General features: G+C 30.6%; 1 protein-coding gene across 1 annotated transcript in view; it reads left to right on the forward strand.

Moving 5' to 3' along the window:
* Positions 1-2,196: 2,196 nt before the first annotated feature.
* The window catches only part of LOC119667311 (hypodermin-B-like), a gene marked incomplete at its 5' end in the record, with an annotated part of 39,291 nt that continues 25,528 nt past the window's right edge, over positions 2,197-15,959 (forward strand). The window contains 3 exons of the mRNA XM_038076601.1: positions 2,197-2,438; positions 2,501-2,777; positions 2,844-3,193. Of these exons, the coding sequence (XP_037932529.1) occupies positions 2,197-2,438; positions 2,501-2,777; positions 2,844-3,193 (869 nt within the window). The remainder of the gene's footprint in view (positions 2,439-2,500; positions 2,778-2,843; positions 3,194-15,959) is intronic.

The following is a 15,959-nucleotide window of genomic DNA, read 5'->3' on the forward strand; positions in this document are numbered from 1 at the left end:
AAAGCGATCTCCAAGACATTGAAGTGTCTGCAGACCTGGATAGAGACACAAGAAGTGGTTGATAGATTCTACTTCTTCTTCATCTTGGCAACTCGTGCATAATTCACTTATTGGAACTTGCCAGCGTTGGAGCATAGGCGTAATGGCACAGTGCCCCATTAGTACTTAAGTAAGCACATAAACTGCAGGTTTGTTAAAGCCTAAAAGGCGTTTCGTTTTATTTTTGTCTAACCTAGGCCACAAGGTTTTAATTACCATACATTGTTGGTCACAAAACAAAAAAAAAATAAGAAATATAGAAAGGGATTATAGATTTTAATTTCTCTGCGCCAAAATAACTTCGGCATAATATACTTCTCAAAATAACTCATCGTTTAAAATTTTTATATAATATGAAAAAAGACGAAAACAACTTTTGCAAGCAAAAATGACATTTAATACCAAAAAGGTTTATCACAAGGTTTCTAATAAAGAAAGCTAACGAGACTAACTAAAACTGTATCATTGAAATAAATAGTTTCCAGACTAATACACAGAGAATATCATTAAAACAAACACTTCAGAAGTATTTTAGTGGAAATAACAGAAGGGAAGCAAATCCTTATTTACAATAAGCTTATTAAACAAACAGCTTTTAATCAACAGAAAGACAAAGGTCCTCTCAAATCAATATCGGGATTTAAATAGTTCATGTCTTTTGAAATAACTTATTAAATTTTTATATCTATATTTATATTCATAATCCATTTCTTATATTCTCAAGTAAATGGAATATGTAATAAGTAATTGTTTGAACGGACATCATTCCAATCACATCAAAAACTTCATTGATTTTGTAATCTTTGAGGTTTTAATAAGTAACGAAGGATAAATGACATTAATTCTAGTCAAATACACAATTTTTTTCATTAATTTATTACCTAAAAGTTAACTTTTTGACAATTTGCGTAAACACTTACTATTAATTACTTTTAAATATTCATGTAATTTTTTATATCATCCACAACATTAAATATTAAAGATAATTAAGATATAACCGTAATTAATTTGAATTCAGCAAAAAAACTTTTCAAAGAAATACAGATAAATTTTTTTAACTAAAGCATTCCTATACATTTCCAGTCTATTAATAACTTATAAATCGATTTTTATTAAATTTATTTATTTAATATTTTATTCATATACTGCCAGCCGACGCACACATTGCGTATGTCCTGCGTATCCTTCATAGTGACTTAAAGTTTTTTGCAGTTTCGTTGGCAGTTTGGCGTAGTGTCCGTTTGTTTATTTTCTTAGTCTTCCTTCCTTCCGCATTTCTTATTTTTTTCCTCATTTATTTGTCTAACAAAATATCATTAAATAAGGTCCTTTATTGTTACTATGTGTTTTTCATAGTTTGTGTCACAAGCGGAAGTTTTACAATACGGTTTATAACCCCATAACTTATTCATACGATATGAGTTTATGTCTTATGAATATTCATTTTGTGCCCCACTTTTTGCTATTTACTTTGAATTTTTTTTACTCTCCTTCTGGTGCACGTGCTTACTTATGTCTACAATTGCAGTATGGTTACTTCTATTCTGCTGCAAGGATTCAGTAGAAAAAGGATTGAGACTATTTATCTTAAACATGAAAAGTAAAAATGGAAATTTATATACCGGACAATTTGTATGCGAATGGATTTAGAAGGGTGAAGAAAGAGAGAGAGAGAGAGAGAGCTATGTGGAACAGTCGTATGTTAGTTAAATTAAAGTACGGCTTATAATGATAGTCCCATTTTTTAATTTTATATATGAAATAAAATAGATTTTTCTACGTAAGTTAAATTAGGCAGCTATTAAATGATCATTGAAGAAATAATTGGAGCTATATTACAGAGATCGATTATATTCTCCAGATGGAATTAAATTGATAACACTAAGAGTAGGTGCCCCATTGGTAAATATTGTTTTAACCGCAGTATGGCACAAATGTATGAAGTAACCGATCCAGAATTTTTCTTTCTAAATAAGAAACTACCTTAAGATAAAATATCTTATAAGCTCAAAATTAAGATAAAATATTCTACAAATAATTTCACTGCAACTTAGGATTTCATTTATACAACAGTGATTTAACTATCAAAAATTATATAAAATTTTCATGAGAGTTTCATGAAATTTTTAAATTTCCAATAAGATGAATTGTTATATATTTTTTGTTATATTAATTGTGCACTGCATTTATATTTGCGGAGGAACAGAAGATCAGGAAGAATTCTCTCAACTTATTGTAGGAGGGTACCGCAGAAATGATACCGAATTAACCAAATACATAGTTATTATCAAATATGGAAGACACACAATCGCTTACGGCGATAATCATATATGTGGCGGAGCTATTATATCAAAAAGTAGTGTTTTGACGGCTGCACATTGTTTAATTCTCAAAAAAGAGTAAGTTTATTAAAAAATAAAAAAATAAAATTTTCACAATAAAAATTACAATCGCTATTTAGCAACTCAATCGAAAAGAGACCTGCCAATAAGCTATCCGTAGTTGCTGGATCAAAATATCGCTTGCAAGTTATGAGCACAACACAAACAATGGAAGTAAGTGAATCAATTGTGCATCCATCCTATGATGGAATCACTTTTACTGGAGACATAGGTCTGCTACTGTTAACGAAAAGTTTTGCATATGATGGCACGACTGTAGCGCCAATACCCTTAGCAACTGAAACGCCTAAAGAGAACACTAAATGTATTGTAGGTGGATGGGGCTCTGCATATCATGTAAGCTTATAAACGCGAGCTATAATTTCATGTTGAATAGGTATATTTAATATATATTTCATTTAGCTTGGTCCGTATCCAGACAATATTTTATTTGCTGATCATCATGTATTGGATGAACAATTTTGTCCGCCAATAATGATAACAGTTGCTGAAAGTATGATCTGTGCAGAAAGTATTGAAAATAAATATATGTGCGTATGCAATGGAGATTCAGGAGGACCACTTTTATGCAATGGGTTTGTATGTGGAGTAGTTTCTCGCAGCAGAAAGTGCGATTATGTATATCCGGCTTTATATACAAATGTTGCATATTACAGAAATTGGATACTTAATCATATTAACAGTAGTAAGAGGCAATCTAATTCTTTGTCTAAATTAATTTTCTTTGAGATATTATTGATTTTATGTTTACTGTAAATTGATGCTATTGTGAAGTATAAAAATGGCTATTTTTATCTGTAATAAAAATATATATTATATGTATATTGTGATTGTTGCAACATAGGTTATAAAAGATAGTTCCAACTTCATATGTACAGCTAAATATGGTGTATCACTAATAGCGTCTACAGTGACGCTAAAAAATTTTACTTTTGATAAAAAACTGTTAAATAATAATAAAAGCTAATATAACTTATCTTATTGAAATATGCAACGAATATTTTAGACAATAAATTAAATTCGTCTGAATTATAATTGATTCATCCTTAAAATAATTATACTTGTACATTAGAATGTGAGTGGGATAAACACTGGTCTTGGTATCACTGTGTAAGGAAAACAATTGTCTATAAAGCCATCTGCAAACTTATCTGAGCGACTTATTTATATCAAGATAATGAGTACTGAATATGTATCAGTATGTATCAGATAATGAGTTGAAGAAACCAATTTTAATTTTCATTAACGTAATATAATAATTAATTAATTAATTAATTATAATAATAAACAAAAACGGCGAACTTTGTTTATTTCGTTTCTATCAAATACACAGGTGTGGTTGATTGTGCATTTCGCTTTAGCTTAAGTTCGCTTTGGTTAAGTTCGCTTACGTTTTTACGGTGCGTACCGACTAACTAAGCCTTGAGGTTTGTTACGTCGATAAAAAGTAGTATAGAACTTACTTTATCCTTCTGCTGTAATGATATATATTTCCAGGAGTCTTTTCCATATGTGCAATAGCGCAGGGCGTCCTAACAGCACATATGTGACTTCATTCTCTTCGCGGAATCTACAGTTTGCATCCGTAAACTTGAAACTAACAAATGGGACATTGTTTTAATAATTTATAAGCTTAATTTTTTTTAAAATTTATTCTAACTGTATTTTTTATTTAAATTTTTCTAAACAATTGAATTATGTTCAGTATTATAAACCCCGAAAATATTTTATTTCGTTATACAACGAAAATCCATATAATCTTTCTGAGTTCCCCATAGATTCAAGGAAGGGAAATTACAAATGGAAAAATTTAATAAAATCTTTGAAGCAGAAAATTTGTGTTTACATTATTCTTAAGCTGGAAAGCTAGCAACCATGCACTGTCAATGCTGTGGTAGAAGCAAATATATGCATGCTCGCACATACACATAAGTGAGTAAATGTACATGTGTACTTGGTGTTGTTAAATACCGCAAATCTCAGTAGCTAAGGCCAAAATAAGTTGCAAATCCGTTGAAAATTGCTTGCGCTTGTGCTTGTTCCACCATTTTGCAGCTAAACACGCAAAGAGTTGAGATCCTTTAATGTTGACAAAGTCGTTGACACACATGCAATGCTAGTTAAGTGGGTGCCAAATATATAACCACACAAACACTAACGCATTTATATTAACACATACTCATAATCGAGTTCAAATATATGTTACCAGGTATACTAGTACAATATACGTCTGCATATATACATATATATATATATGTAAATCTGCTAATATTTATGTGTGAGTGCTTGCATATGTATATGTCTTGTTACTAGCTTATGTCTATATATCCTTTAATGCTTTACACATGCAAAGCTCGAACTTAAGTTCTTACACTCCTTCCTTTTTTGTAATAGCTTAGCTCTACTACATTTTTTAACAAGCAAAGACAATGGTGTGTGTTTTTGTAGGTTGACATTTCAAACAATGCGAATTTACGCGAAAGCATGTTCACTCATAATAATTTTTTCCACGTTTCAGTTTCACTTTTCTGAGCAGATACAAATTACAAGATACAACGACATTTTTTTAACCCAAGGCAATTGTATGCGTGTTTAATTAAAGCTCGAAAAGTGTCAAGTCATTTAATTGTAAAACGTCGTGGAACTAACGCGCCACGTAAATAGTAGTGCTCATATCTACGAAATCATAGGTGTTGACAGATAGTCACGACCGACAATAATTTGAAATTTCAGCTTTAAGTTTAAATGAAAATAAAAATGTTTGGAAGTTAAATTTCATTAAATTGCTAGAAAATTTAAAAAAAAAAATTCCATATTAATTGAAAAATTATTTTGGTATATTTAACATGAAAAATGTGGGACTTGTGTTTCTAATTAAAATAGTTATATGAAGGGGAATCCAATTTTTTTCTAATTAATGGCAAAAATATGAAGAAGTAAAAGCATATATATATTGTTATCGTACTAATGTGTTGTTACGAGAAAGCTATTTAAATAGGAATATAGGTTAAGAAAAATATTAACTTCAACCTTAATTCTAGTTACTGCAGGCTCTTTAAAAGTATTTTTAAATGGACAGGTCTTGTATGTTTATTTTCAACTAATTATATCTGGAAAACTAAGATAAATTGATATGTATCATATTTCACAAATTGATTTTGAAAATAATGATGTTTAAAGAAAACCACAGTTAAATTGTGGCGTCTCAGTAATCGAAATTGGGGTATAGTTTAAACATCATTAATAGTTGCAATGACTTTTCAGAGATTACACAGGGAATGAATTATGAAACCACACCTATGAGCCCGAATCAAAATAGTAATCCACTGTTTGAGTCTTTCAAAGTAATCAGAGTCTTTCAAAGTTATCCGCGAATGAAGCACATCAAAGCAATGGCAACTATAGTTGCAACTATAGTTGAAAAGCAAACCATTTTCACTAATTAACTACTGTATTTTTATTGTCAGGCGCAACCCCATAGTTGGGGTAATTTAACAGAATAAATCGTTAACAGACCCCACAGACTTATTTGTTGGAGTAGTCAAGATTGACACATAAGGTTATATGTATCAGAAACCCTAAGTGTAACAAATGACTTCTGATCCTTTCTTGACGTCTGCTTTAAAAACGATATTCAAACGAAACGCAAAAAATTATAGACAAAAGAATAAATATTATTAAGATGAAATACAAGGTATCCAGCTTTTTTGGAACATTTTTAAACAGAAACATTTTGTGTTGAAAATTAATTTTAATAAAGTATTTGTTGGTCATTATTATGTATGACCCCTTGCCATTTACGGGTAGCTTCATTATAGAACTTCAGTATCGAACTTCTGTGGTGAATCGACAAAAAATATATGTTTTATATATGTTATAAAAAAAAACCTGTTATGATATTTTGACTGTAGTGTCTAAAAACCATACTTCATGTAATCTTGAAATCTGAAACATGAACCATGCATCATGTAATCTGAAGACCTTGACTCTGCCATTGTTTTCCGAAACTACATTCCCGAGATATATACTGTGTTCTCTGAATATAATTCCAAATTTTTGTTTTATTGGTGTCAGGTATTATTTATTTAAATTCATTACATTTTATACAGTTATTTGCTCTACACCTTTCTTCTAGTCATATACATCCTGAAGATCAAAATTGCTCCTGTAACTAATCGTAAGCTATAACTTATCGCGTTAAGAATTGTGGCTTTGAAGAACATTTAAAATTTTTTTTTTCAATGATTACATTACTTGGGTCTAATGTAAATTTGACTAGCTCTTATAACAGTGGATCATCTAAGTGGTTATAGACACTATTGAGTAAAAGTGCTCTAGACACTAACTCGCATTTCAGCAAACAAAAAATGAAAGAGCTTAGTTCTAATATCATATATACATATATATTTATATACTGCATCTATTTACAACTGTGTATTTTATATAAAACTGTTTAAAACAATTGTTTGCTTACCATTGTTTCCTCCACTTCGGAATTTACCTCGACAGCAGCTTGCGTAATTGCATGAAAGTAGCCTTAATGAGCACAGGTTGCGCTGTGGTTCGCAACTATCCAACACTGGCATCACAGCCATTTACGCTAACAGCTCTGATAATGACGCATTTAACGTTTGTGTTATATTTAAATTATCATAAAAGTGCACATGTGTTTACTGCGAATTTATACGTTACTGAGATAAACTCGGTTAACAGCTGCAACTCCCAGTCATTCCGGCAGACCACAATATTTGGCACTTAACCCACCGCAACGCCAGAAACAAAACATGTATGAAAACCAATTACTTTCATATATGAAAATTCAAAAGTGCCTTTAAGGGACTCGGAAAGTACTCGCACGCATAAAAGAGTGAAAATGAACGAATAAAAGGAGAAAAATTCTAAAATAAAAATTCACAAGTAATACGCATAAAGTTCTCCATAAAACAGAACATAACCAAAAGAATGGTTGGATGGTTGGACGACAGAAGAAAACGAAACATCAGAGCTGAACGAAACCAAAACGAAAGTAAAATTAGACATTTTTCCAGCATAAAAATGTGGCAATAAAAGAAAAGTTAAATTGTAATAAAGCCCCCAAGGGTCAGCTTACCACAAAGAAAAGAAAAATTCTGTTCGAAGTGGTGCTTCACGCAATATCCGAGCCGTCTATGTCCACTTGCGCTAAAACAATGCAAAACAATACGAAAAACGAAAGCAAGTTCAACTTTTTCAACTACTACCCCCGTTTCTTCTTCTTACTAATACGTGCATTGTTGCTTCTAGAGCCATTTCAACTTTTTCGTCGAGGCCTAATAACGCCATTTAGCCGTAAGTGCAGAGTTCGTCTTAAGTGCGACGGCTTCATGGTGAGGTCTCGGTTTAGCGTTTGTATGAGTTGCCACAATGTTACAAGTGGCAACTTTTGTAGTCTCACTCACTCGGTTTCTTTCTTTGTGCTCAGCGATAGCGCTTAACATTTTTTATTTGCCAGCTTAAAAGTTCTGTTTTTTCCCATATATTTTTATGAGAACGAGCGAATTTCATTGTTAAGCATTTAAAATGCTAGCTCCGAGCAATGCACAAACAATGGATTTCTAAGCAAGAGTATCTTCCGAGGCTCTTGGCTTGCCAGTGATTTTGCTGAACGAGTTACGAGTTGCGAGTTAAGTTGCAAACGGCAAGTTCTGTTTACACGAAAAATCCATTAAAATTTTGTTCTTTTCAAAGCAAACAAATTTAAATAAAATTTTAAAATTTACACTGAAAATGGACAATTTAGTCTATAATTAAACAAATAATAAAGCTTTTTGCGAACTTTCCCCAAATTCGTGCTTGTTTAAATATTTAAAATAGATTTCTGTGAAGTTTGCATATTAAAACTTTAAGTTTGCAGAAACGTAATATAATTTTACAGATTATGTAGAAGTAAATGGAAGTAATGGAATTTATTTTGGTTTCGAGGAGGAAGTAGAGGTAACGAATAAATTTCAAATAATTTAGTGTTTAAAGCGAGAAACAGAAAACTTACAATTTGCATGAGTTTTTCTGATTATAAGCTTAAGAATTATATCAGAGTAAACAAAGTATTTAAAAAAATGGTTCATCATAAGACCAGTTGTACCCATTGGATTGAAAGCCTGATGATTAGTAGATACAGCAGTGCATATGAACTAGCAGTATTTTAAAGGAAGATAATGCTCAAAATATTTGGGTCCGTACAGGAAAATGACTTTGATATGATTTTGATAGGTCTTAAAAAAAATTACTTAATATTAACAAATAATATTAATAAAGAACATCATAAAAGAAAACTGTGTATCGAGGATCACGAGCAAAAAGTCGATTGAAAAACTATTGGTTATATATATTTCAATAAAAGTTAGAGAAGATGAAAATTTTAAACCAAAAACATTAAAGAAGTGAATTAAAAATGTAGCATTTTCTTAATGGTTGAGCATAAGCCAAATAGAAAAATTTTGAATAGAAATAATGGATCCAATCTTAAATTAAGACATATGTTACCAAGAAGTCGATTTATTTCGATCATGAAGAACTGGTTAACTCTATAACGGTTATACATTTTACTTATGAACAACTTTTAAAATGTCCCTAATGTGTATACATTAAGACCGAAAAGTTTTCGGAAATTCTCATTTAAAATTCGCGCGCTGTATATTTTTCGATATTTTAAATTTATGTAGTTTGGCAGCAATTAAGGACAATTACTATGCCAAAAATGAGCGCGATCTGTCAGACAGTTCGTTTACGGCAGCTGTTGAAACCAGTTCAACTCAGTAGTGCGTTGCGAAAAAAACAATGGAAAAAAAGATTGAACAAAGAGTTTGCATCAAATTTTGTGTTTCGAACGAAATTTCGTGTGCAGAATCGTTGCGAATGCTACAAAAGGCTTATGGGGAATCAGTTTTATCGAAAACTCAAGTTTATGAGTGGTACAAAGCCTTTCAGGACGGTCGTACGACCGTCGAAGACATTTCGCAACGCACTACTGAGGTGAACTGGTTTCAACAGCTGCCGTAAACGAACTGTCTGACAGATCGCGCTCATTTTTGGCATAGTAATTAAGGACAGTGCTGCCAAACTACATAAACTTAAAATATCGAAAAATATACAGCGCGCGAATTTTAAATGAGAATTTCCGAAAACTTTTCAGTCTTAATGTAAATACAATTACAATACAATACAATTACTTATTAGAAGTCTTTGTCTTAAAACATACACATCTATTTCAATTCAACCACAAGACATAAAGACAATGCTTTAAAGAGCTACCCAGGAGAAAGTAATGTGAAGATCTCGAGCAGAACGATTGAAAACTCGGTCAATATTTACATTGAATATAAATATCAATACAACTTAAAAAAGATGAGCGTTGAAAATTGTGTAGTAAAAATATTCAATTGGTTGATATTGGGTGAATTAGTTGAGTGATGGAATTCAGTAACTCGGAAACAAATCAAACCACATTCATTAGTGAACAAAAAATTATATCTGCATAAATATCTATATAGGAAGTGACCTTTAAAATCGTTCACATCGCTTGATTGATGTTTTTCAATAAATGATATGTTTGTCAAGCTTTTATTTCTGCTGGAATTATTTTGCTTTTATTAGTATAGATATCGTCTTCCCGACATCCTCAGGGTAGATCCCATCCCAACCATGCGGTTTAAGATTATGAGGCATAATACCTTGCCTTTTACATCTTGAAAAAGAGCTTGCTTTTGCGTCACGCATTCCGATATACAACCGAGACTACTATGAACCTGAACGTACATTTTATACCTAGCTAGACTTCTTGTAAGTTTGCGCAAACCTCACCCCTTTATATATAAAAACATCTCTCCCTAAATAATACGACCGCACTTACTGGCTTAGATCAGTTTAAGTATTAAGCTAAATACTAAGCATATCTACTCTCCTCTCTTCTTTATTAGAATTGGGTTGCAACCGTTGAACGTGGCTGCAATCTTCCATAATTTTTTTTAGTGGGTTCAAATCTCCAACTGTGGCACTCATTTCTTTCCACCTATCGCAAGAAAAAAATAGTATAGATATCGCTTGAATACAATTAAATCACAATAACAATTGACTCTTCTTAAATATATTCAATATGCGACGAACAAACTAAGCACTATAAACATCTCAAATGGGATTATATTGGTATTATAACCAAATTATTGAGTAGCACTTTGGCTTCAACACGGTTAACTTATATAATTAATATAGCTAACCACTTCCCAAATCGATGCAGGTTAGATAATATGTTTTGGTAGGTCATTTTAAAGAATAGATGAGATGATATATTGTAGGAGATAAGAAATGATCCATTTGATGTACATTTTTTAGATCACACATTTTGGGACAATATTCTAAAATGTAAATAAGATAACAAATTTTGGTTGGTCAAAAAACTAAGAAAAATTTTACTTTCAATGAGGTAAATTTTTAGTTGATATATTGGTAAATATATCTCAAATAATATATTTCACCTAGCAGATGAAGTTTTAATATGATATAATTGATTAAATATAATATTCTATTTATTTTCTTATATAAAGCAATGGACATAATAAAAAAAATATGTATTATTTTGTTTCTAATAGTATTCATGTACAAAAAAGAATAGTACTAAAATTCAACAATTAATAATAAAAATATATGATTTCGTTCTAATATAATACCGAAAGTGAATTATTTGTTAATGAGCTTCACAGCAAATTAATAAAACGCCTAGTTCGCACCTTTAAGTTCCGTACGGCTTTTGGTCAGTTGACTAATGAACACTGACTCTGAGCTTCACATTTGGCAGGGCATGAGTTCAACCCTTGGTATTTGCAGTTTCTAAAAACTATTTTTAAATAATTAAATATAAAAAATAATTCCAAGACCACTAATGATATTAATTTGGCAACATTTGGCAACCAAATATCCTACTCATTAAAAATAATAAAAAAATGTTTGTTATTATATTTCACTACTGTTCGATAGAGGCTTTTATCGAAATAATTGAAAACAACAGTTTATATATTAATAAGAAATTAATTTATTTCGTCAAAATAGAGGTGAAAAATTAATTTAAATAAATAAAAAATTTAATATTTTAAAATTTATGTAAATTAAATGCTATAATATAAACCACTGAATATATAATCCATTATCTACTTTTTAATTTTTTAAGCTGTATTTTTATTCCTAAATTAATGTCTTTATTCTCCCTTTCATTTATTTTCTACTTTAGATAGAATATTGTAACTTGCCTCCTTCAACTTAGTGTCTCACTATTAATCCTCCGCTGTACACTAAGGATACTAATCCCTTTTGTTAAACATTACGAACATAGTTGTGTCTTCATTTTACCAATTATTGTCTATTCACAAGAATAATAAATAATTATAAGACTAACTTTTAAGGGTTGACAGCTACGAAACTTCGGACTGACTCCTTAAAAAGTAAAATAACTTAATTAAAACGTTTTCTTCGCACATTACCGTCAGAATTATGAAAATTTTATTTAAAATAATGACAGAAATGAAAATAAACATTTAGAAAGAACAAGAGCAAACAATAGCAACTTTGCATTAGGAACAATGAAAACAATAAAGGTAATGTTTTCTAACACCGAGACGTGGAGGGGGAATTGTGTTCGACTCCTAAATAAATAGCCAACATCAAAACAATGAGGATAACAACAAAAACAGCGATAATAATAAAAACAATATTTACCACAAACAGAAGAGGAAGAAAAATTAAGTTGAAAACCATTTTTATTGTTCAGCGCAACAATTTATGGAGGCACGTTTTTTGCGTGACTTCGGAGATCCCAAAACACAGAAGTAATTTAATATTTATACCATGATGTGCTACGTTCGACGTTACTCTATTCTGTGCAACTTTAAGCTATCTAACATAGCACCAAAATATATCTTACTGCTATATATAGTACAGTGAAGCAATTTAAAGTTGAAGGCCTTCGTTGAAAAAAGGAGCAGCCGAAATATTTTCCATACAAACGCGCCGTTTTAACGTTTAAGTTGCATTCACTGTGACCGAATAAAATTAGACACAACGCAAAACTTAAAATATAGTTTCTATCAGATACACTCACAAGGCAATGAAAGACTGAGTCTATAAAATGCCAGATATACGAGCGGCAACTACATTTTTAGAATTCACTTTCATAAACTAAAAGCTAAACAAACCGCAAAAAATGTCACAAAGCTTGTGCTCTGTTGTATCCGCATTAGCACCCGTATCTGTTGCCATGTATCTGCGACTGTATTTGCATTTGCACTGAGATATACTTCTACTGGCTTATTCTTTGCATACTCGTATACGTTCCCAGTTGTGTTTGTAGTTTGGTCGTTACCTTCCTGCCAGAGATCAGATGTCGTAGATTAAGTTTAAACAAATGCACACAAAATTGCGAAATTTCCACAATTGAGCACATATTTCACCTGTTTCATACTATGGCAGCTCAGGACGCCCTCTGGCGTCAAGGAGCTAAGCACGCGTTTATCTCTGAATTATACAAACTTTGCATATTGTTACTTTTATTGTGTTTATTCATTATTTGTGCGCTGTGTGTTCATCATCGCACCAATGAAAATTAAAACTTATTTAAGTTATTAAACATTTTTATGCAAATTAGATGAGCGCTGTGACCTTTCCGGACTTAGGTGCGTTAAGAGGTGAAAATTTAGTGATAACAAACTTACTAAATGTGCACAAATACATTAAGTAGTATACTATTAATAAAGAACGGAAGAGAATTGAGGGATAGTAAGATAGTTAAGTAACTATTATAAGAGCACTATAATTACTCTTGAGTTCCATAATAAATCTATTGGGAGTATATTAAGTAGGGTAAATAGGGTAAGTAGGAAAGCAAGCATCTCATCTGGTATTTAATTAAATTAAAAGACTACAGATGCTTTAACATCCATCGTTTAATAAATATGTTAGTTATAATTCATTTTGAAAACTGTTTTAAGTAAATTTAAATTGAAGGAGTGCTTTGTCAGGTATACCAAAGTAAACAATATATGTGATTATACATATTATAATAAAAAGATGATTTTTTTGGCGCAGCAAGTTTGCTATTAGAATATAATATTATATAGAATACTAATCCAAATACAAAGTGGAGTAGAGCACTACGACCATGACTGATCGTTTGTGCTTTTAACTGACCCTAAGTGAACAGAAGACATTCTGCACATCGAATACATCCAAAAGGACACTTGTTAAAGACATTCTAAGATCAATTAGTAAGCTATTATTTTTTTTGAGAATACTATCCTTGTAAAACTATATACTAATAGTTTAGCTATAAGAATAAGTATGAAATAAGCGGGATTCTGACTCTTAGTGGAGTACAGGACTATGACATGAGCTTTTTTGCTTTCAACTGACCCTAACTGAATAGAAGACATTCTTCCATTATACTCCTTAATGAATATTATATGGCATAATATGCCTTTTTGAATGTGATATAATTTTGTTCAAGATATATTATTATTTTTTAAAAATAATATATTAGCAAATATGTAAATGTATTCAGGACTGTGAAAATGTGCTTATAAGCATTGTGGATGTCAGGAGTATGAATGTTGATATACAAATATTTATGAAGTGCATTTTATAATACATAGTTCAAGCTATAGATTGGCTTGTTTAAATTCCTATTATCTTAAAATCTTATTTGTTTAGTTCATGTTCATGTTGAGTCCCATTCTTATCATTGACTAATTTATGTATTCTTCAAAAGCTTCGTGATTATTCGATGAGTCAGCTAAGATCTGCGTACCGCACCTGAGATAAAATAGTGCTAAGTAGTGCATCCTGTCGGTTTTCGTGAATACTTTCAAGAATCTGTCCCTTTTGTATTTTTTGACTGGATCTATTCTAAGGTCTCTTAGCATGTCATTTGTGCGGCTGAACCAAGGTATACTAAGAACTATTCAATGTACTTTATTATATTTTCTTAAAAAATGTGAAATAAATATATTTCCCTATTGTCAATTGTCTTATTATTCTTAAATTATCAATTATGTTTACTAGTTTTTTACTTAATAACACAATATTACGTATATATATTTTGTTTAGTATAGTAGTATAAATATATCTGAGTTTTGAAATTCTCTTGGCGTGTATTAAGTTAAACATTACATATGTTATTTTCATAATAGTAATTAGTAGAGTAACAGGAATATTAGCATAGAAAATTTAATTATCGTACTACTCCAATTAGGGGAACCTAAATTCTATTCCTTAATTCATAATTAATTATAAACTTAATTAGATAAAATTAATTTGAAGCGCCCACCTTCTACACCAAAGCTCACTTGAGCACAAATACTGGCTTGTTGTGATACCACGAATAAAAACGTTATTTATGGTTACATCAAGAAAATTCCACAACAACTTTAAAGATTCCATCAAGAAAATTCCAAAACAACTATAAAGATTACATCAAGAATATTCCAAAACAACTAGGTATAAAGATCAACACTGTCTGAGTCAAGAAAATTCCAAAACAAGTATAAAGATCAACATGGTCTGAGCATAGACAACATTGAAAGAAACAAACACGGTTCCATCATTTAAGTGAATGAGAACCAAACAATAAATGGTGTGAAAGAGAGCTACAAAGATATAAAATCTTTGTTTGGTCGAAGATGAGCAGTGACATAAAAAATGAAACAGTTTTTTTCTCTTCTGCAGAGTCTTGGCCACTGCAAGATGATTATGCAGTAGATCAACTAAAGCATCAACTAAAGTACATTCTTATGTAGTCTGAGAGATATATTCATCAGCCCATACTTTTTCAGCTATTGCTAAATGGTTTTTGTTTAATGTTCAGCTGACTTTGCGGTTGAAATACTGACATCCAGGAACAAATTAAACTTAGTATGCAAATCATTTTTGAACTAATGATGTAAATATTCATAACATACGCCTTGTAAAAAACTATAATTAATTTATAACACTACTTAATTAAAAGAATTACTGTTTTTAAAACTAATTTCATAATTGTTTATAGTAAAAAGTGTTATTATAATAACATTTGTATTTTCCTTTTATAAACTAAATTAGAACTTCAACTAAATGCCGATCCTTGAAGTTTAACGCAACTAACTAACTACACTTAAGTAGAATGAACGAAGAGGAAAAATAGTTTTGTGAACTACACTCCTTAATTTTAAAAAATAAAAATTAAATGTCAAATATAATATATAAATACCAAAGCAAATGTTATAAAAATACTATAAAAAAAAAGAATAACAAAACTAAGCACTTCAACTTGACCTTTCAAGAATGATGAAACTATTTGTGTGAGTACAAAACCTACACATTTCAATTTCAATTCCGTTACTCATACGCTACGTTGGACGAAAAAATGTTTTTAAATTTGCTGTGGAGATATTGTATTGCAATTTATTCAAGCATTTAATGCTTAATTAAATTTTAATATTATTTTACTTAATATACTTTACA

Source organism: Teleopsis dalmanni, chromosome 1 (assembly GCF_002237135.1).
Source record: "Teleopsis dalmanni isolate 2A chromosome 1, ASM223713v2, whole genome shotgun sequence".
Taxonomy (NCBI): domain Eukaryota; kingdom Metazoa; phylum Arthropoda; class Insecta; order Diptera; family Diopsidae; genus Teleopsis; species Teleopsis dalmanni.